The sequence below is a fragment of the Meles meles genome, chromosome 2, assembly GCF_922984935.1.
Source record: "Meles meles chromosome 2, mMelMel3.1 paternal haplotype, whole genome shotgun sequence".
In the NCBI taxonomy this organism is placed as follows: domain Eukaryota; kingdom Metazoa; phylum Chordata; class Mammalia; order Carnivora; family Mustelidae; genus Meles; species Meles meles.
In genome coordinates, this window is record NC_060067.1 from 92,610,608 (window position 1) to 92,633,528 (window position 22,921).

A 22,921-nucleotide genomic window follows, 5' to 3' on the forward strand; every position below is an offset into this window, starting at 1 on the left:
ATGGAAATTCATTTTCTTTCTATATAGTCTTGTGCAGTTGTTCTCTTCTTTCATTTCCTTTCAAAGTTAGAACAGAGGGGGGCCTGGCTGGCTCAGTCAGTGGAGTATGTGACTCTTAATCTCAGGGCTGTGAGTTCAAACTCCACACTGTTCACAGAGATTACTTAGAAAAAGAAAATAAATATAAAGTTTATTATATTATAGGAACAGAAAGACCCTAAAGAGCACAGAACCCCAGCACCTGGACATTCCCTGTGACTTCACCTTTCAATTAGTATATGGTTGCCAAGGTGACCACATAGTGCATAGAACATCAGAGGCTGGCATCAGGTGGCAGTGGGATAGTTGGGACCAAGGAAGGCTGGGAATCCAGGCTAACCTTCCTGTCTGCTGAGACTCAGCACCCTACCACAAGAATAAGGTCAGAAATTAGTCACTAAAGGTTTTGTTACTTGAGGTCACAAGAAGGGAAGCAGGACTGAAACTAGAAGTTATTTTGTAAGACAAAGAAATTGGTGATTACTAACTCTAATTACTGGTGGAGCTGTATGGTCTATTAATATTGTATTTATTTGAAAGCTTAAATATAAGGCAGATATAGGAGAGAAAGGCAAAACCACTTACTAGACCTAATCAGAATCATATTAAGAGGAAGAAAAATGAGGTAAAAATGCTTTGAAATTAAAATCAGAAGGCATGACTTCCAACTAAAAGACTAGTAAGTTATTTTCATTATTTTGAAATTTGGCTTTTTAATCTATAAAATTGAATTCCATCCTCACTGAATATTGAGTTATCCATAGTTCTAGTCCCTTCCAACTTTAAATATTTAGGAATTCAACACTGTCTTAGAACTGAAATCACAAATTGTTTGTCCTGGTGTCCCTGAACAAGAGGTAAGAAAGAATTTACAAACTCAAACTCAGTGGTTGTATAGAGACAACAAGTTAAGTAGCTAATTGCATAGTGTTCCTATCTCCAAGTGACTACTCTCTCCTACATTGTGACATAACTGTGCTATAACAACTTCTTTTTTTTTTCTCTTACAAGCTGTGCTGCTTTAACACAGACCAGAGCTTCTTAAACTCCATCAAACATTTTCATTATACTGAGAATACAAGAAACAAATTTAAAACAATTTTTTTTCACTGTGGATTCTCAAATCTGACCAGTGTTGAAGCTGGATGTAGGCCAGGCACCACACCTTAAAACTGTAAAAAAGGAGAAGGGGGAAAGGTGACCATTAGGTCTTCACCATGCTGGAATAACTTAAAATACCTGCAAAACTACTGTAGCATTTCAACCATAGTATCATCCCCATGCAATTTTTGCCCAGGGATTTTGTCAGTAAAGGGATTTGTCAAGTATTTTTTTAATATTCTTGTACCTCAGAAGAAAGTGTGTACATATATATATATATATGTGTGTGTGTGTATATATAATATTTTATTTATTTGACACAGGGAGAGAGAGAGAGAGCACAAGCAGGGGGAGAAGCAGGCTGAGGGGGAGGGGAAAGCAGACTCTGCACTGAGTAAGGAGATTGACTGATGTGGAGCTTGATCCCAGCACCCTAGGATCATGGCCTGAGCTGAAGGCAGACACTTAACCGACTGAGCCACCCAGGAGTCCCAGAAGAAAGTATATTTTGGAAACAAAACACTGACCTGGTTTGCTTTTGTAAATTGGAGTAAAGAGGTAGCTATGCCAAACCTAGAGTTGGTTGAAGGTCTATCTATCTAGGAGTGGGGCATTGTGAGAAACCAGCCAGATGGTCCTAGTTTTTAAGGCTAGATAGAGAAAAGAAGTAAAGTTCCAGTTGTCACATATGTTGCCTTTCTCAGTGGTTCCACACAATACAGTGAGCTAAACTCTGGGTCTCTATACACGTATTGACCCCTGTTTGGGATGGGTTCAGTCATCCTCCTTCACATTCAATCTGTAGGCATTCCTAAAAGGAATACACAGACGTCTAGCAATTTCAGATTCAGTGAAGACATGCCTTCCCATACTTTTCAGTTGGGACATCTTTTCCTTCCTATTTTACACGTTGCTAGGCTGCCTTGGGCGTTCCTTCCTCTGTAGAGCATTGTATGAATACGTCATCAAATTGTTCGTGTACACGTGCCAGATTCGCCTTTAAGTTCCAGATTCGCCTTTAAATGCTAATCCCCTCGGGGTCTTAAATCGTGTACCTTCCCGTATCCGCAAGCAACACCTGGAATATCACAGTTATGTAATATGTAATGAATGAATAGCTGAAGCCGCAACCTGTTGAATGAAAGAATGAATGAACCCTCATTAAGCACTCCCGCCTTCCTGCGGGGATCCACTGTGAAAACGTTGCTCTGATTTAACAACAGCGTTAAAATTTTTTGACCTGTTGTAGGGAAACAAACAAAACAGACGGGAAGAAGGGAATGGGGGAGGGGGGAGGAAGGATGGGCGGCCAATACCCTCGCCGCGCTCCCGGCCCGGCCCCGCCCCCGGCTCGGCCCCGCCCCGCCCCGCCCCGCCCCGCCCCGCCCAGTCAGGTCTGTGCGCGTGCGCCGGCGGGAGCGCGGCAGCTGGTCTGAGCCCCGGCGCTGGGGGCGCGCAGCCGGGAGAGTGTTTGACGTGGCAGTTCCCAGCCCGGCTGCAACTCTGAACGAGACCAGACTGTGGGGACACAGGGCCGGGGGAAAGGCGCGGCGGGACGAGCGGCCGCAGCGGGAGCTGGGTCGCCGGGGGGCACCCGGCGCTAGGAGCTGAACGCAGGCTCTCGGAAGTCCAGCGGCGTGCGGGAGCCGACCAGGTAATGCCTCACCCTGCCTGGCTCTGGCGGGACAGCCCCTCCCCAGGCACAGCTAGAGTGGGGTGCAGTGCCCGGCCTAGGATGGGCGTTGGCGAGAGGCTGGATGCTCACCTGTGGCAGGTCGGCGGAGGAGACCTCGTACTTTGCTCCTTTAGTCTTTTCATGCAGTTTAATAATGGGGGTGGGGTGGGTGGGAGTGGGCATTCTTTTACCCGCCCCCGCCCCCATCTTTTTGTCTTGGGATGCTGGAACTGCGTGGTTAGGGTCCTCAGCAGCCACAATATTCCAGTGGCACGGCCAGCGGTTTTCTTGTCTCTGTATCAACTTAATTTCCTCTTCGGAGGTAGGCAATATTGGAAATAGAGTAAAAAATGGCAATTGTATCTTCAAGCTTCGGGACATCCTATCCGATAGCGAAACCAGTTTGTCCAAATCCGAACTTGGTCCAGGGTGAGAAGCAGACCTTGGCTCTCGTTGTCCAGTGACAGTGGCCTGGGGCTTGTTCTGTGATGGAAGCTCCCCAGATTTTGATCCCAGGCCTGCTCTTGCCAAGTGGCTTTGTGCCATGTCGTCGCTTGAAGCTGAGTCAGGTTTCTGTAACTTGGTGCTGTGTGAGGAAGTTTGACGTGGCAAACTGGGTTGCATGAGGAAGCAAATTCCTGTCAGGACCAGTTAAGAGGGACCCGACTGCTTGCTTCCTGCTGTTTGGAGTGAACATCCCTGCCTTTCCTCCCCGTCACTCAGCAACAGGCTGCTACGTAGGTGTGTGCTCCTGCTGACTTCCTAACTGTGCCTGCCTGGTTGGATGAGCTTGACCAAAGCTCAGGCTGCCACGTCTCTCTCTCTGCTAAAGTGGGAGGAGGGTAAAATTGTTGTCAGGAACAAAGTGGACCGGCAGGCTTTTGCCTATCTCTCCTCTCTTTAGTTCTCTCCTTCTAAGAAGAAGATGACCTTATAATATTTCCTTTTAATTTTGGAAACTTCAGAGTTTAATAGGAAAATGAAACCAAATGAAGAATGAGATTTCCTGAATAGATCTGTTTCAAGTCTTAGCAGGTATCACCCAGCTTTTACCTTAAAAGGTAGCATCCTAAAACAACAAAAGGAAAATATTCCTATGCCGGATGAAGAAACTGGAGAGAAACTGTACGATCAGTGTTTTATGTCTGCAAAGCCTTTAGAAGCTTCACTTTGTAAGAGGGAACTGAGGCCCAAAGAGGTTCTTCACCTTATTGCATGTCAGACAGCTAAGTGTTGGTAGATTTGTAGTGAAAAACTACTTCCTTTACCAGGATTGAGAGCTTTTTTTTTTTTTTTTTCATTATAAAAATTCTTTGAGCATGGTTCTATGAAATGTGTCTTATTTTGTGAAACCTGAAGAAATGGTAAATTTAAAACAAATCAATGTTTGGCTCCTGAGTAGGATCAAGATGGGTATGTTGTACTGTGGGGTGTGCGCGCATGCCTGAACATATATGAAATTGCTTTTTTCCCCTTCTTTCCTTAAATATACGTGTATATGTTCTTAGAGGTGTGATATTTAAATTAGAAAGAGAGTCTGTCATCTTTGAATGAGAAAACACTGATAACTCTCAAATGTTTGCAGGCTGCAACCTGGCTTAGACATTTTATGACTCAAAATAAGTCCATTACCAACTTCTTTATCTTCTGCTATATTTGTTGGACTTTTGATTTTCTCTTTATCCTAGCTACCTGACTAAAATTACTAATTAGGATAGCACTGAAATGACACAAGTCCTAAAACATCTGATTGCAGAGTACTGGCAGCTCTGCTGATCAGTCAGTTGAATGACTTGTGATTATTGCCATTGGCATGCTTGTTCGGAAATGGGGCCATGGAAACCAAGACACAAAAATAGTGGATACATTATGAGAGACTATCTGGGAAATAGTTCATTCTTTCAGTGAAAAAGTGATTGGCAGTTGTTATTTAGATTTTGTGCCTGAGAACTTGCCTATAGAAGTGAGTTACTGAGGTGAACCATAAGAGACTATGGACTCTGAAAAACAACCTGAGGGTTTTGAAGGGTCAGGGGTGGGAGGTTGGGGCAACCTGAGGGTTTTGAAGGGTCAGGGGTGGGAGATTGGGGGAACAGGTGGTGGGTAATGGGGAGGGCACGTTTTGCATGGAGCACTGGGTGTTGTGCAAAAAGAATGAATACTGTTACGCTGAAAAAATAAATAAAATGGGAAAAAAAAAAAGTGAGTTACTGAGTTCCATAGAGCTATGATTAGAGCCTTTTTAGAAGAAAATGTGGTATGTTGTATGATATGAAGATGTCTCTCACACCTGATATTTTCCTCAAACCATTATAGATATTTATTAGCAGTGTTCATATTTTGAATGGCATTAAGTAACTCAAACTCTCTTGTTGACATTTTTTTTTTTTCCTTCTGTTGCAGAGTCCTTTTGTAAAGCTATCCCTTGGAATGATATTTTCATAATGAGTCAACAAGGATATGTGGCTACACCCCCCTATTCTCAGTCCCAGCCTGGAATAGGACTTTCTCCACCCCATTACGGACACTATGGGGACCCATCTCATGCAGGTTCTCCACCAGGTAAAGTGCATTATTTTGACTTGCATGTGATTATTGATTCTCAGGCTCAGAGACATAAGATACTCTGAAAGAGCAGCTTTAGAAATGTTGAATGGTCATTATGTGATGCTGTGGTTTGAGTGTATAGGCTTACTTGGAGAAGTCTCTTATGGAAGAAGCCTACATCATCAGTTTGGTTATTGCTTGGAATATGACTAGTTTGGTTTTAAAATATAGATTAAAAAAAAGAAGCTTCTTGAGTGTTTTGTTTTTACCGTTAGACTTGTTCTTGCTACTAGTCAGTAGTGTAAGGTTATTTGAAAATGTAATAAAAAAATTAAATGTATATAAATATATATACTATACATTATATATATATACATACATAAATGTGTATTTTATATATTTTGGCAATAAGATAAAAACTCAGGTTTGAAGTTGGAAAAATACGATTAGATTCATATATCAAAGATTCCTCCATGATAATAACAAGAAAAACTTGGCCTTACCTTGAAATCATTATTGAACGATATTGTAGGACTACCACTCCATTGCTTTGGCACCATAAGACCACATTTATCAAGGGGCTGCTCGGAGGGACCACATTTCAGGGTTGGAGGGAAGCAAATAAGAGCTTGTTTCAGGTCTAATGGTCCTAAATTTCCTAAAAATATTTGTGTAAGACAGTCTTGGGGATTCTGAGAGAATGCTGAGGAATTCAGCTCAAATCATTGGTGGAAATTGGCTGTGTATAAATTAGTATCTCTTGGGGCTCATGAGGACTGACTCAGATATGTAGGATCTGGGCTCTGCTGGATAGCAAGTATGGGGTATGGAGCCACTGAGGAGCGAGGAAAACCCTGTGGTGAGGCTGTGTTGTAGCAACCACACACAGTTTGTTACAGAAGATGCTCGAAGACTGGGGATTTCCTGTGGAAAGTCACCCTTGTGATTTAGTGTGCCCCTAATTTTAAAAAACCTTCAGATGAAGGATCTTCCTTTTGTCCAAACCCAGTCTTCCCCACAATAGTTAAAGATCTGGATCCTGTAAGTACCATCTTTTTCCAGTTTCTCTCTATCTGGTGGTTCATTCCTCCTCTGCATTTGTATATGGTGAAAATTATAACTTGTTCTTTTTGAGTGCTTCCCATGTATCAAAACCTGGTCCTGAAAGCTGTACATGCATTACCTTATTTAATCTTCACACAATGCTGTGCAGTGGATTATTAGCTCTATTTTGCAGCTAAAAAAACTGACTAGTGTACTGTGACTTATTCGAGGTCCCAGGATTCATACCAAAATCCCTTAAGAAAATAAACAACAAACTCCAATACACACCTAAGCCAAACATTCAGTATTCTTCACTCATCCTTCCTCTCTTCACAGCTGTCTTCTTAAGCAAGTACTCGCTTCCTTCAGTGACCCTCCCTCCTTGCCTCTCTGTCCCTCCATGGCTCAGTATAGTCTCTGCTCCATAGGTTGGTCCCCCTCCACCCTTCCCACACCAAGGTCACCAGTGGCCCTATTACCAGAGGCAGTAGACACCGTCCTGTCCTCTTTTGAATTTGACACTGTTTACAGCTCTTGTTTGTACAAAATTCTCTTCTCCTTTGGTTCCAGTGACACTATCTTTTGTTATTTTTCTTGAGGGCTTTCTGGACATTTTTTTCTAAGGAGCCCCCTACCCATTCTCAATGACCCTAGGCATTGCTATTTCTCCTTCATTATTCTATCATCACTCCTCTTTTCCTCTCTATAGATTTTTTCCCTATAGGCCTATGTAACATTCCATATGACATACTAGTCTCTCAGATCTATTTCTCTAGCCCATATGTCTCTCCTAAGATCCAGACCCATATTTTCAATTGCCCACCTGTTTACATGGGCACATTAAACTCATCATGTCCAAAATAATTCAGACTTTTTTTCATGAAACCTATTTTTTTCTGGCATTCCATATCTCACCCAATGTTATCATCATTCACTCAGTTATTCAAATTAGAAACTTACACTATTAAAAACAATCTCTTCCTTTTACCTTCTTCAATGCAGTTGTCTTCCCAAATTCTTTCGGGGTGGTTGTAAACCTCTTTCCTACCTGCTTCCTCCCCTCTATCCTCTTGTCACTCTTCTTGTTCAAGCCATTCATCTTTCACCTGGATTACTAAAGTGATCTCTTACCCATTCTCTCTCTGTCTAGTACTGCCATTCTCCAACCATCCAGTTCTGTGCTGGAGGGATTTTTATGGCATGCAAATCTAATTTTTTACTTCTTTTGCTTAAAATCTTTTATGGCTTCCCACAGCCACCGATTATATTTTAAGCTCATTAGACCTTCATCGATTTACTCATTTTCTTTTTTCAGCTTGTCTGCCATGTTACCATGCATGTTCCAACAGTGGCACTAAGCCATTAGTCACTGGGAGGCTGGTTTGTGCTCCGATTTGCACCCTACACTACTAGAAGGCCTATCCGTGCCTTCACATTGTCATCCCCATAGGGTTTACCTCCACACTTCTTCAGATTTATTTCAAGTGTTGTGCCTGCAGGCCTTTCTGACCACTGTTCTCTCTCAAGCCTATCTATAAATACTTTCTTTTTGTGTTCTCCCAACACCTGTGCAGGCCTCTCTACTATTTACTACACTGTATTTTAATGGATGGGCCGAAAGCAGAAATTACTCCATAAATGAGTGTGTGAATGACAAGCTGCTTCATTCATCAGCAACACTCTGGTATTTACTGATATTAAAACAACAACAAGGAAACTGTCTCTGTTGTACTAAATCCTTCACACTTTAGTTTAAACTTCTTTCTCCTTATTTAATTCTTAGATGGGTACCAGGCTATCAGACTCTGTAAATATACCTTTCTATAAAATGTGGTGTTTTTGTTTAATTATTTAAGGTTGTCACATTACCCTAGCCTTTATTTTTCTGTGCTGAGTGACCCTAGGTTTCCTAATCTTCTCTGCCTTCTTTTCTAGTCTTTTGATGATCCTTTTGTTGTTTTTGTGATGGACACAGGCAACCTGGCCGTGATTCCTTGAAGTATCTATTCTTACATAGATCTGGGCAGTGCTAACTCTTGTTTTGCGTTTCTCACAGACCATACCTCCGTTTGTGCCTATCATGTGGTGCTAGTGCTATGTAGTAACAAATTTTACAGATTTATTGAGTGAGCAAAGTACTTGTGTCAAATAACAATGAATGAAATAAATCTAATCTCACCCTTCTAACACTTCTCTAGTGGGACATGCATTAACTAAATTGAGAGTGACAATATGTGGGTAGTACCAAGATAATGGAGGTAGAGGGTGCCATGGTAGCACATGGCAGGGCACATGACCAAGACTTACGGACCAAGGGAATCTTCCTGGAAGAAATGACCCAGAAGATGAGTAAAAGTTGGCCACATAGGGAGGCAGCTTGCTGGGGTGGGGGATGGGGTGGCACTTTGGAGCCACCTGCAAGAGGTACAGCCTGGCTAACACAGAGTACTGGCAGTGAGAGGTATGCCTGGAATGGAAAGTGGGATCATCTTAAGACTTTATTTAGGCTTTAAGGGCAGTAGGATACCACTGAAGCATTTTAAACTGGGAAGGGTCATGATCCCATGTATATTTTAGAAAGAGTTACACTCCACATTAGAAAGTATAGAGAAGGCATCAGACCTGGACACACTGGTTTCTGGAACAGGGCTTCTCATCCTCAGCACTGGTGACATTTGGGGCCAGTTAATCCTTTTTTTGGGAGGCTGTGCTGTGTGGTATAGGGTGTTTAATAGCATTCTTCACCCCTACACAGTGGAGTACAAACCATACTATACCTACGAGGCCCATGCCCGCCATCCCTCGACTGTGGCAACCAGAAACCTTAGACATTGCCAAATGTCCCTTCAGGGGCAAGATAAGCCCTGATTGAGGACCACTGGTATGGAAGCTAAGAGGCAAGAACTGTTGATGTCCTTGAACTCTAGCGTAGGGCTGTGGAACAGGTGAGGCTCATAATAAATAGCAGCTTATATAGGTACACCACCAGGCACAGTGCCTTAGGAACAGTGGTCTTTATGATTATGTCCATATGATAGGGAACTTGTCTTTATTTTATTTTATTTATGGAGTCATGATAAGTGCATTTATTATCTCCATCACCTATTTTACCCATCCTCCCACCCACCTCCCCTCTGGTAACCATCCGTTTGTTTTCTACAGTTAAGAGTATGTTTCTTGGTTTGCCTGTCTCTCCCGCCCTCCCTTTGCTCATTTGTTTTCTTTCTTAAATTCCACATATGAAAAGATCATATGGCATTTGTCTTTCCCTGACTGAGTTGTTTTGCTAGACTTAATACCTTCTTAAACTATACCAAAAAAATAGAAGAGGAAGGAAAACTTCCAGATTCATTCTCTGAGGCCAGCATTACCCTGATACCAAAGCCAAATAAAGACAGCACAAAAAGGAGAACTGTAGGCCAATATTTCTCATGAATATAGATACAAAAATCCTTAGCAACATATTAGGAAACTGAATTCAACAATACATTAAAAAAAAATCATACATCCACGATCAAGTAGGATTTATTCCTGGGATGAAAATGTGGCTCGGTGTTCGCAGAACAATCAGTGTGATACATCTCACCAACAGGAGAAAGGATAAAAACCATTTGATCATTTCAATAGATGCAGAAAAAGCATTTGACAAAGTACAACATCCATTCATGATTAAAAAAACTCTCTGCAAAGTAGGTCTAGAGAGAATATACCTCAACCTAATGAAGGCCTTATATGAAAAACCCACAGCTAATATCCTCCTCAATGGTGAAAAACAGCTTTTCCCCTAAGGTGAGGAATAAGACAAAGATGTCCATTATCACTGCCTTTATTCAATGTAGTACTGGAAGTCCTAGCCACAATTATTAAACAACTTAAAGCAGTAAAGGGCATCTTTATTCATTTTAGATAAACTACTTTTTTTCACAAATGATTTTTAATTCTAGTTTTAGTTTGTCAGATCCAGGGCTAAATCCAAGATATGCTTTTCTGTGATGTTGTTTTCAGCAGGGTGTTTTTGTAGCTCACAGAAACCACTGTAGCAGAAAGCGATTTGTTAGAAGGTATCAAGAAGCCAAGAGAGTGCTAGAGAAAGCCAGTACCAAGGTTGGGACTCCGTAGTCCGTGGTAATGCACACCCCACACAGGACTATTCTTTCAGTAGCCAGTGCCTTTCTACCCCAGAACTACCATCTCTCCCCCCTATTCAGGGTCTCCCAGAGGAGTGTTGTTTTGCTGAATTTAGAGAATGTGGCAACCCTAATTTGTAAGAGAATTTATGCAGTGGAGATTCCATCTTTCCATCTCAGAGCCACACAGAAAGGTAACTGAGAAAGGAAATGGAATTACTATTGAGTAAGCTAGTCTATAATATCTGCCACTGTGTTGAAGACCAGTTTGTGATTTTAGAGATTTTTTTTTTTGGCATCAGTATAGCTAGTTCTTTCTCATGCTATGGTTGTCCTTTCCTATTAAATTCCTCATACTATAAAGAACCCAATTTATTTTTATCTCTGATCACTTTTGAAAATACCTGTAATGAGGAGAAGACTATGACTTTGCAGATAACAGTGATATTGATTTCTCTTTGCCCTGAGGGTAGAGTCCAAATGGCATACAGGACTTTGCAGCCTGACCGACCAACCACAATAACTTCTGTTTCAGCCCCTTTTCCCCATAACCTCTCTGCCCTGTACCTTCTACCAGTCTCTTATCATGTTATGCCCTCTTATATCTTTGCACAAGTTTTCCCTTCTGCCTGAAATCCTCTATCCTGTTTCTACACTAAGAATCTTGCTTGTCTGGCAAGATTCAGCTGAAGTAGTCCTTCCTCTTTGAACTTTTTCTTGATTCCTCTAGGGAGAGAGAGCTTGTCCATCTGCATATTGCTGTACTGATCACAAGGCACTGTCATTGTTTGTTTACATGGTTGTGACTTCCGTAAGAGCTCTCAGTGTCTCAAAGGCACATTGTGAATGTACCTTGAACAAGAATGAGTTTGAAATGTTGCCATAGAGTTGATTTTCAAAACTAAAAGATAAAGAACATTTTAGTGAAATTGGTGTATAACAGTTCTGCTTGAGTATATATAAACTGGGTTTTTTTTTTCCCCAATTTTGTTTTTGAAAATAGGGAAATTTATAAACTTGCATCCCATGGATACACATGGGAATACCCAGACAAGAGTAATTCCAAAAACTGTTTTTTGATTCTCTGGACATATTTATGAGGGTTTTTGATGAAATTGGGATTTACTTATCTAAGAAATTAGATAAGTAAAAATCATTGATTTCTTATAGTATGTGTAATTATTATTTTAGCACTCGTGTTGTGGATTTTCTGTTCTTGTCCAAAATAATGTTTCAAAAATGAAAATACAAGTGTGCATATAATTATTGTGTATATGTACTGTTAGGATATAAATCCTTGAAAAAAGGAGGGCAGAAACTATGGTCGAGAGGAAGCCAAGATTTGTTGATTGATTCCTTATATATCAGACATTTCGGTATGCTCTCATATCTATTGCCTTAATTCTCAAAACTGTTCTCAGAGATAGGGGACATTACTTCTATGACACAGTGTTAAAAGTCAAGTTTTCAGAAGATAGAAGTATCCTTGTCAGGGTCATAGCTGTTAAATGGTGGAGAAAGAATTCAAGCACAAGTCTGTGTGACTACAAGTCTCATGTTTTTCTAACTTGATGGCTTTGGAGTTTAGCACATCATATAAAAATGTAGTGTTGTAAGAAAAATATTTGTTTTTTTTTTCTTAGTATATGAAAAATTGCTAAATAAGACTGTGACTATAAAGTTAATATAAAATTTTTCTTAAGTTTGAGGCATCCCGTTTTAAGAAAAAAAAAAAACCAAAAACCTTTGTGATTAGTTTCAGTATTATTCACGAATACAGCCATTTCCCTGGTTGTATTACGTTGTATATTACCCAAGCATCTGAAAGTATGCTCTTGGCCGTATGATGATGATGATAATGTAAGAGACTTTTCTTTGGCAACTGCAAGGTCATCCAGTCAATCTCTTGTTACCTGAGAGAATATACTCTCTAGAGGAAGACATCAGAAGAAAAGAAATGCTGGGTGTGAAATATCACTATGAGGTCAAGTGGAGGAGTGCACACAAGACACTAGGAGGTCATTGATGATGGTGCCAGAGAGGAGGGTGGGATCAAAAGTAAGTTGAATGAGCTGGAACAAAATAAGCAGATTGGAAGTGGAGAGAGAGCAAATAGAAGACTTTTTTTTCTTTTTCTTTTAAAAGACTAGAAGGGGTGTCACAAGTGATCTAGTCCAAGCCTTTCCTTTTGCAACGAGGGGAAGGAAACTGAGGTATTTGTATATAAACTTCTTGCCCAACACCATACCTCTATCTGCTAGTAAACGGCCAGGTGGGCCTTGAACTCCTCTGACCCATGTTCAGTGACTTTTCTCCTATACCGCAGTTTCTCCAGAAGAGAAAGATGTCTGCAAACAGTTCTAAAGAGAGACCTTGAAATATCTTTTGAGAAGGAACTCTTGTAAAGGAAAACAGTTATTGCCAGGAGCATCTCCTAATCACATGATTCCACATTTTTTAAAAAGATTTTATTTATTTATTGGACAGACAGAGATCACAAGTAGGCAAAGATCCAGGCAGAGAGAGAGAGAGGGGAAGCAGGCTCCCCCTGAGCAGAGAGCCGGATGCGGGGCTCGATCCCAGGACCCTGAGATCATGGCCTGAGTCAAAAGCAGAGGCTTAACCCACTGAGCCACCCAGGCACCCCATGATTCCACATTTTATATGAGTGAATATGATGAGTTTAGGATTCCTTTGACTGTTTATCACCCAATTATTTGGAATCCTGGAAGAATTATTAACTCTGAAACTTGCTTTGCATTTGTTGGAAAAACAGATGCTACTTTCCACTTGTTTCCTCATGCTGTAATCAAAGACATTTTCAGAGGGTTGTTTTTTTTTTTCCCTCTCCATAGTTACAGTTAGGATCTTGATGATGCTTCATGGTGTTTTTTTCCCAGTTATTTTCTGATATCCAGAATGGCATTTTCCACTGTGTATTCTAGCTTTCTTTGTGTGATAGTATGTTCTATCAGGTGCTTCTACCAAACGCAAGGTCGTTTCTTCTGTTTCTGTTCTGTTTGATATTGAAATGGTTCTTTCCTTTTCTGTTCTCCTATCAATATGATGGTCAAATAACTGTGCTGGAGCCTGGCATTGATAGGTCTGTGGTGGTTAATGCAAGTTTAAAGGAGAACTTGTCTTAACCTTTTTTCCCCCTCCCATTCCTGCTAGTTTTCATTTTCAAGCTAATGACATCGCATCCTCTCTCTTTGCACATTCATACTCTTCTAAATTCATGCCCTTCTGTTGCAGGTATGATGAAGCCAGCAGGGCCTTTGGGGGCTGCTGCCCCTGGGGGAATGTTGCCTCAGGGTCCTTCACCTCCTGGACCCCATCAGTTTGGCCAGAATGGAGCTCACGCCCAAGGGCATCCTCCCCAAAGGTGAGCTAGGTAGATTCCAACCCGCATTTGTATATTCTATTAAAATTGTCTCACAAGTACCTTCTAAACTATCATGTTTATTGATTTGACCTCTTGATACTGCCCACACCCTTGTAAAAGGACTTGCTAGATTGTCCTAGGAAATAAACATTTAGAAAAGTTAGGAGGGAAAAAAACAAGACCAGTACATATTTAAAAATATATAAAAAGTTACTTGTGTCAATACCACACATTTTAATTTTAGATTATATTCATCTCATTTTAGAGTTCCGTTATGAATCTCTGATTTCTTCAGATGTCTATGCCCTGTATGCCCTAGTACATTTTAAGTCATCTATCGTGTTGAATCCTTCGCAGGACTGAGCTCAGTGCCAGTAGATTAAAAATTAAATCAGATTAAAATTAAAATTAAATTAAATTGTGGCTAATGGTAAAAACTGGATTTGATGTGAAAGGTACACAGATGCCAGTGAGGGATTTTTGAAAGGTAGGTCAATAGGAAAAACAACACAGGAAATAAATCTTCTGTTTGTGTTTATAATAAATTAAGAAAGGGAAAAGTTGGAGGCAGGCCCGAAGAAGCCAATGTATGAGCTGTATGAGATGTGTAGAGCTCTGCATCCCACTGGGGCCTATCCTCTGGGAAGGAAGCCAACATCACACCTGCCCTGCTGGAAGTCCCATTATTGTTTTTCCGGTGAGCTACTGCCATTGAGAATCCCAGTGCCAAAGCTGTTTATAGTGTTTACTTTGGAATTTCTCCAAGGAATACCTGGAGGCTTCATTTCCTAGGTTCCTTTTCCAGGCTGTTAGGCTGTAGGGTTGGTGAGGGGAGGATTTACCCCTCGGTGTGAAATCTGGACCTGCTGTTGCTGAAGCAATTCAGTTATCCTTTCAAGGGACCTGTGAGTAGTCCCTTGAGTATAGAGTGGAGACCTGTGAGTAGAGAGTGGGAAAACTCTCTGGACTTTTAAATGTCATCAAGTTAATGCTCCTATAGGACGTTTATGAAGTTGACACTTCCTGGCTCTTGTTTGTCAGGGTAACATTTGTTATGTCAGCAAACATTGACATGGTTGCTGTGAGAGACAGAGTGAAGGAAACAGAGGATGAGTGAGTCTAAGTAATCTGGTTTGCATGTGGTTGTGGTTTGAACAAGGAGCACAAAGTCGAAGAAAGGGCCTGACTGGGGACCTGACCTGATGACCCCTACCTAGTGTCATTAGCCTGGTGGTGGGGTACAAGGATTAGAGCAGAAAGACTGAAAACCAAGATGCCTCTTCTGGCTCAAAAATTAACTATGTGGTGCTGGTGGAGTTCCTGGGCCTCTAGGCCTCCTCATTTTGCTCACTTGTAAAATGAGGAAATAGAACTCTCTGTCCAGAGCACAGGGGAGAAAATCTGGAAAAGTTCATTGTTGTGAACTGCCAAGCATCTTATTTTTTTTTTTAAAGAAATGCTAAAATTAAACAGTTGGTTTGAAGTTAAGAAAGCTTTTGTTCACTGGTATTAGCCTAGATTGTACTGATGTTTTTGCTTCTTTCCATTTCTTTCCCTTCACTTAGTTTCCTTAGAAATAAGTAAACCACGGACTTTATCGTCAGATAGACCTTGGCTGTGTGGTTGTGAGTAAGCTCAGCGCAAAGTCTGAAGATTGTAGACCATAGAGTCAAGACGTGTTTACTACTCTTGGCTCAGGCAGCTGTTATTTCACTTCTGTGTTCCTTAGCTCCCTCATCACAATTTTAACCATAGTGATGTGAGTGTGAGGATTTTGATGGCTAATGCATACAGAGAATTTTGCATACTGCATAATGCCCATGAAAGACTCAATACGTGTTAGCAGTTGTTGATACCATTTTCAGGGCATGTAGAGAGTCTACTGTCTGTAACTTGTCCTCCCTACTGGTTCAGTCTAGCTACTTAAAACAGCTCAACCTAGAAATCTGCTTTCATTCTAATTCCCAGGGAAACCCTGACAGATTCTGCCCCATCTCCTCTACTATTGACTTTCTTCAACTTGAACTGTGAATTAAAGGTTGGAAATGGATTTAAAAATTAAAAAATCAAGGAGAAATCTAGTATTCATGCTAAGCATCCATGGTTACCACACTACTTTGCCCTCATGGGATATATTTCTGTGTATATAGTTCAGTGCCAGGGCAAAGGGCACAGTGATTGTGCAGGTGAATCACACAGTCTGATGACGGGTTGTCAGAGAGCATAGGTGGCTCATGAAATTTCTTTGATGATTATAGCACTTCATTGGTGCTGTTTATACTTAGAGAACCCATCAAAAAATCTCTTAACTTTTACAATATCTAAACTGTTGAATGCAAACAAGATATAATTCAGAGTCATTATGTTGATTGAAATTTTAAAATTTATCATTTTTATTTTTAAAATATTGCTCCTTTCCAGGCACCGTTTCATAAAACTTAAAAATCATACCTAGCCATTAGTCTCTTTGATCTTGGCTGAAGCAGAATGTCTTAAACTTGTAGATGGTTCTGAAGTTATCTACAAAGTGTTATTGTTGGATGGGATTAATTTAGTAAATAAAAGCTGTAACTGTAAGTTATATAAATTATGTTTTAATCAAGAAATGATGAATTGGGGGCACCTGGGTGGCTCAGTGGGTTAAAACCTCTGCCTTCGGCTCAGGTCATGATCCTGGGGTCCTGGGATCAAGCCCCATATCGGGCTCTCTGCTCTGCGGGGAGCCTGCTTTCTTCTCTCTCTCTGCCTGCCTCTCTGTCTAGTTGTGATTTCTCTCTGTCAAATAAATAAAAGAAAAAAAAAAAGAAGAAATGATGAGTTGGAGGCAAAGAGAGTGGAAAGAGGAGATTCATCTTCCCAAATTGAAGTTGATGGGGTGAAATCTGCTGACTAAGAACTTGGTTGCAAAGAAAAAGAGGGAATAAGAAAAATAAGAGGTATTTAAAAAAAAAGAAAGAAAGAAAAATAAGAGGAATAGTTGGAATAGTTGTTTTCTCTTTATTTTTTATTTTTATTATTTATTTATTTATTTTTGTGTGTGTGGAAAGCAATGATATTGGATAGAGGTTTTGTTTTCTCTACTCCATGGACTGAGTATTTAAAATCCAGATATTACTTCAGTCCAGTCTTGACAAATTTGGTACCATATCTCCACATTCCAGCAAACTTCAGCATACAGCTCACTATTTGACCAATTTGTTAAAAACTTAGAAATAAGAAACATTTGAGGTTGAGCAGGCCACAGATGATTGAGTCAACTCTCCAGAGGTTTAGGACTAAACTGAAGCTAAATTTTCATGTTTTATTAATCCTCTGGTATTAATTCTTTATTGATTGTTGTGTTTTATGGCAGATCTGCCCTTTTCTGACATTCAGTGAAACAATAAATTAAAATATAAAATTGAATCTTTTCTCTGCCCAGAAACCTGTTAAGTGAAGGAATCAACATGGGAAATTTTTAAATCATATGATTCTTAATTTTAACCATTGTATATATAGCACAGAAAGCGATCGTTCCACTCTGTCTGCTCATTTTTTCATTTGAAAGCTGAGAGCTATGGAGATTAAGTGGTTTGCCCTAGTCACACACCAGGGTCTCCAGGCTGGGAGCCTTTAGACCAGGATTCATATCTAAACTGTGATACCTACATGCTGTGTAACCTCGGATTAACTAATTTAGTAGAGTAATGAAACTGAAAAATTTTAAGTCACTTTGCAAGTTTAAAATGTTCTGTTAATCTCTTTTATCTAAATGAAAGTTTTTGTTAGCTCTTTACTACTACTTTATTCTTAAATTAATAAAATTGCTTTTAAAATTCAAATCTGTTTAAGATCTGCAACATTTAAGTTGGTTAGGGAAAAAAATTGTGAATTTCTAAAGCCTAATTCCCAGGACATATATTAAGCAATGAAGGATAAGTTGGCATTTATGGGTCAAAAAGTAATGGCCTAATGGTTGTATATTTTCATATTCTGTATTTTAAATAATTAACCTTTTTTTAAGTTTAAAAAAATACTGGAGGCATCTTATGTCCTAACTTCCATTTGAAACATATTTCATCCTATTTGTGGTATATAATAAATTATTCATATAATTTTATATTTTAAAAGTATTATTAACCTTTGTGAAATATCTGTGAGTATGTTTTAGAGAATTTTTTTTCTTAAACAATTGAATAATCTCTCCTTCCCCCAATTTAACTGCTGGTTCCCTGTTCCTGCTTATTAGATCCAAACCCTATAACAATACCATATGCTACACCCACTAATGTATTCTTATAGAGCATGTATCTTCTGCCTGTGAGTGATTATTGTATGTATCTATCTCTCGTGACTTTTTAAAAAGGCAAAAGCAGGGCGCCTGGGTGGCTCAGTTGGTTGGACGACTGCTTTCAGCTCGGGTCATGGTCCTGGAGTCCTGGGATTGAGTCCTACATCAGGCTCCCTGCTCGGCGGGGAGTCGGCTTTCCCCACTGACCTCTCCCCTCTCATGCTCGTTCTCTCTCTCTCTCAAATAAATAAATAAAATCTTTTTTTAAGAAAAGGCAAAAGCATCATTTCTTGAAAAAAGAAATGATGTTTTTATGAAACAATGAATTGACAAAACATATCATTGACATAATTCTTGAACTCATTTCTAAGTGAGCAACACTATTTTAAATGTGTCAGTTAAGGCTAGAGTTATACTTTGCCTTGCCTTTCTTTTTCCTAGTATCATTAATAAATTAGAGATATAAACAAAACTTCTGTGAAAGTTAACTTTTATATTTTCTCTCTTTATACAGTTTTGTTCCAAAAATTATTTAAATCAAAAGATGTTTAGTGTAATTGTGTTGGTCTTGTTTCAGTTTTTGACAGGAGAGGAAATCAACAGCTTTGCTAAGCAGTATTCTTTGGGTTAAAATGTTATTCATTCTAACTTTATAACCCTTTATAACCAAGTATCTGCCATAGGATAGCTTATAATTTTACAAAGAAAAAGCATTTGATCATTACATCATTCTGAAATCATATCATCATTCTGAAATATGCTTAAATACCATACAGCATAATAGTTCGAAGGTTAATTTTAAGTTTTGTTTACAAAATTTAAGATACATGGAGAAAAATGACAAGAGAGAATGTTTTGGAAAGTGTGTTCGGTTAAGACCTGGGAGGAGGATAGTCCTGGTTTTGTCACATAAGTTGTGGGACTTCAAGCAAGCCACTGGCCTTTCTTAGGCTCTTTAACCTCTCAAGTGGCAGTGAAAGATGGAAGGCAAGAGTGTGCGCCACTAGGGACATAGTTTCCAGTTCATGGAGAAATTGAATTCAGAGTATACCATCTTAGAAAATTTCATTTTTTATTAGTAAGAAGTCATAATGTAACTAGAAGGCAAAGCTTTAACTTCATTCTGCAGATTAATTACAGTAGGAACACTGTTTCTATTCTGTTCTGTGGTGGCCACTGTTTCATTCAAAATAAGGAAAAAGAAATATGCAATAAGTTGAAACTAAATTAAAGATAAAGCATGATGAAATTTTTAGATTAAAATGAATGAACGATTTCAAAACTTTTTACTGAGTTGTTCACTTTCATTTGCAGGGCACTGAAATTAAAGTGCAGTTGATGTTTTATTTTAAAAGCTGGGTAAGAAAAAGGAGAATGATCATAAAGATAGAGCCACAAAGCATTTTATTTTTCTTGGTTCTGTTCTATTAATCATTCACCCTGGTATAGATAAGGCTGTGGTGGACTCTGCTTTTCAAACTTGATTTCCAAAGCTGGTTCTGTGCTTACTTTAAGAATTTTTTACTAAGTATCTTGACACGTTGAGCTTGTGAGCATAGTTATGTGATGATGCTACATGGTTCATTTTGAGCTCACATTAATAATAAAGACAGGATAAAATATCGGTCATTTTCCTGGTGCCCACTATATGGGATTAAATTTAGCAGGTTATTAACATTTATTGTTTATCATTTGCTCATGTAACTATGATACTGTTTAACATTCCTTTTTCCCTCTTAGATTTCCAGGTCCTCCACCTGTCAACAGTGCGGCACCCTCCTATGCACCATATTCACCATCTACACAATCATCTTATCCAAGTCCTGCATCCACTGCATCTGTCTCCCAACTGGCCAGTCAGCTCAATGCTATGCACATCAACAACTATGGTAACAGTTTCATTATTAGTGTTCACTGACCACGTGTTTCACCAATATTTTTAATGAAGATGGTTTTTTTCAATTTTTAAAGACATAGGGGCACCTGGGTGGCTCAGTGGGTTAAAGCCTCTGCCTTCGGCTCAGGTCATGATCCCAGGTTCCTGGGATCAAGCCCCGCATCAGGCTCTCTGCTCGGCAGGGAGCCTGCTTCCCTCTCTGTCTGCCTGCCTCTCTGCCTATCTCTGTCTGTGAAATAAATAAATAAAATAAAATAGACATAACTCAAAAAAAATAGGCATAATTCTGGCATACCATATTGAAGTGGTTTTTTAGACATTTTTATATAAATCATCTGTATTATGTATGGCTGTAATTTTTTTCCTGATTATACTGCCATTTATTTCAGAATAATTGAAAGACCCTCAGTGTACCTGACATTCAATATTAGAATGATTAAAAAAAAAAATGCTGACTTCACAAATAAGCATTGGAACAGTGAAATTATTTTGAGAAATGTGGAGGGTAGTTTTAACTTTGTGTTGTTTATATTGGAGCCCTAAAATAAAAAATATAGTACTCATTGTTTCACAGTGTGCTTTGATTCTGTATTTACATCATGAAAAGAATGGAAGCTTAGATGTTTGAGGCAGAAAAGAGAATAATAGAAGAGAAAACAGTTACAGTACTGAGATTTGTATCAATAGAAATGCTGTATATTCTAAGGGTCAAAGGAACCTTCACTGTAATAACAGCATAGTCAGCCATTTATCTTGATGAAGAATGTTTCCATTACTTTAAGTGGTTTAGATACATCTCTAAAAAAAACCAACCCTCTATTTTCTTTTACTGATTTCAAGATGGGTAAGTCTCCAGGAAGCAAATAAATTTCACATAGTCAGAGTTAGAATAATCTGGTTTTATAACTGTTTCCCATATGATTAGAAAGCACGTTAGTGACCCTTGTTATTTCTACCTAGCTCTAGTTGATCTAACTAGTTGATCTAACTAGATCTAGTTGATCTAACTGAGATCTAGTTGATCAAGTCAAGCACAGGACACAAAATATTTATTTATTGAATGTGTAAGTTATGTGAATAATGCTTGTTACAGAACATTTTCCTCTATATGATTTTCTAGATTTTGTAACACATACAATTTCTTAACTAGTGACATGTATCATGTAAAGTTAATGCAACTGAGTTAAAATTTATCCTATTAATTTTCTCACCAAAATTATAAATATTGCTTTTACCCTTTAAAAATTCTCCAGTTTTATAAAATGCCCCAAATAGCATTTGTATAACTTTCGGAATGAAGATTCACCTTGTGGGGAAAAAAATTGATTTGTAGGGATGCCTTCTTGTTTTATGTCAGGAAAAAAAATGACCCTGTGTGTACTTCATAGAACTTAGAGAGTTGAGAAGTGCAACATTTATTGGTCTGGTCTTCTTTCTTGCACAGGTTCAGGCATGGCTCCCCCTGGCCAGGGGCCCCCTGGCCCTCCATCAGCGCCTTTGTTCCAGGGTCTTCCCCGACCTCCACAGCCATCCATTATGCAGCCTGGATCTCAGGTTCTCCCACCACCACCCACTGCACTAAACGGCCCTGGTGCCTCACCCTTGCCTCCATCAACACACAGGCAGGACGGGCTCCCTGGGCCTGCTCCTCTGAATGCCCAGTACAAGCCCCCGCCTCTTCCAGGACAGACTCTGGGCACAGGATATTCGCCACAGCAGGGTAAGGCAGGCCGGGCTCAGGGAAGGTCTTGGGTTACCTAGGAAATCAGCTTTGTTCTATGTTACCAGGCATCTATCACTTACTCTTAAGGAAAGCTAGTTTTAGAATAGCGTGGCAAGTGCAAAGAAAAGGGGAATCATAGATATTCACACTTAACTCTCGGCCTTACATAAATAAGATGAAAAAAAATGCAGCATACTTGACTGAACAGCATAATATTGTCAGTGAGCTCTATATCTAGGACCTTGGGTTCTAGTCATTTCTTTTTTTTTTTTTTTTAGTTAAATTAATTTTTTTTTCAATGTTCCAGGATTCATTGTTTATGCACCACACCCAGTGCTCCACGCAATACGTGCCCTCCTTAATACCCAGCACCAGGCTCACCCAACTCCCCATCCCCCTCCCCTCCAAAACCCTGTTTGTTTCTCAGAGTCCACAGTCTCTCATAGTTTTCTTTTTAAACTTTTTTTCTAAGCAGCCAGCTATGGTCCCCAGATGGCAGGTGGGCAGCTCTCCTACCCGGGAGGCTTCCCTGGAGGTCCTGCACAGATGGCTGGTCCACCACAACTCCAGAAGAAGCTGGATCCTGACTCAATCCCCAGCCCAGTAAGTGTTCTCTCTCACTCCCATCGTCCCCATCACAAAGGACCGTTCTTCATTCACTGTCTCAGAAACTTCAGTTTGTTAGCATTTTCCTGTTCTTTATTGTTGGAACACTATACCCATCACATAGTGGCTTCCTTCTTTCTATGTCTAGGGAAGGGAGGCTAGGTTTTGGCATAGTAGGGGTCTCCATAACAGAAAGCCTATGGAGATTTTTTTTTAGTGCATAAACTTGGCAATACTACTGACATTTATATTAGCCTATATTAGCAGTATTTATTGATTGTTCAATGAATAAGTAGTAGTCAGAGTATACAAACATACTAGTTTAGATAAATAAAGGATGCTTTTCAATAAGGATGAGATAACCACTGAAAGTGAAAACAAGTATTTTACGTTTTGCCTATGGAAAAAAACTGTTTCATATAAATTAGAGCTATAACTTAATTCTCCCTTCAAGTTATTTTCTTTGGAAGATTACTCTTTAGTGACTCTGTCAGTCAGCTTATATTA

General features: G+C 39.6%; 1 protein-coding gene across 2 annotated transcripts in view; it reads left to right on the top strand.

Moving 5' to 3' along the window:
• The first annotated feature begins 2,532 nt into the window (after window positions 1-2,532).
• Window positions 2,533-22,921, top strand: part of SEC24D (SEC24 homolog D, COPII coat complex component) — a 104,901-nt gene continuing 84,512 nt past the window's right edge. The window contains exons 1-6 of one of the 2 annotated variants that reach the window (XM_045997832.1): window positions 2,533-2,794; window positions 5,219-5,377; window positions 13,789-13,918; window positions 19,929-20,077; window positions 21,530-21,805; window positions 22,281-22,411. In XM_045997832.1, the coding sequence (XP_045853788.1) occupies window positions 5,260-5,377; window positions 13,789-13,918; window positions 19,929-20,077; window positions 21,530-21,805; window positions 22,281-22,411 (804 nt within the window). In that variant the 5' untranslated portion in view covers window positions 2,533-2,794; window positions 5,219-5,259. The remainder of the gene's footprint in view (window positions 2,795-5,218; window positions 5,378-13,788; window positions 13,919-19,928; window positions 20,078-21,529; window positions 21,806-22,280; window positions 22,412-22,921) is intronic. The other variant, XM_045997833.1, reaches the window with a different exon arrangement.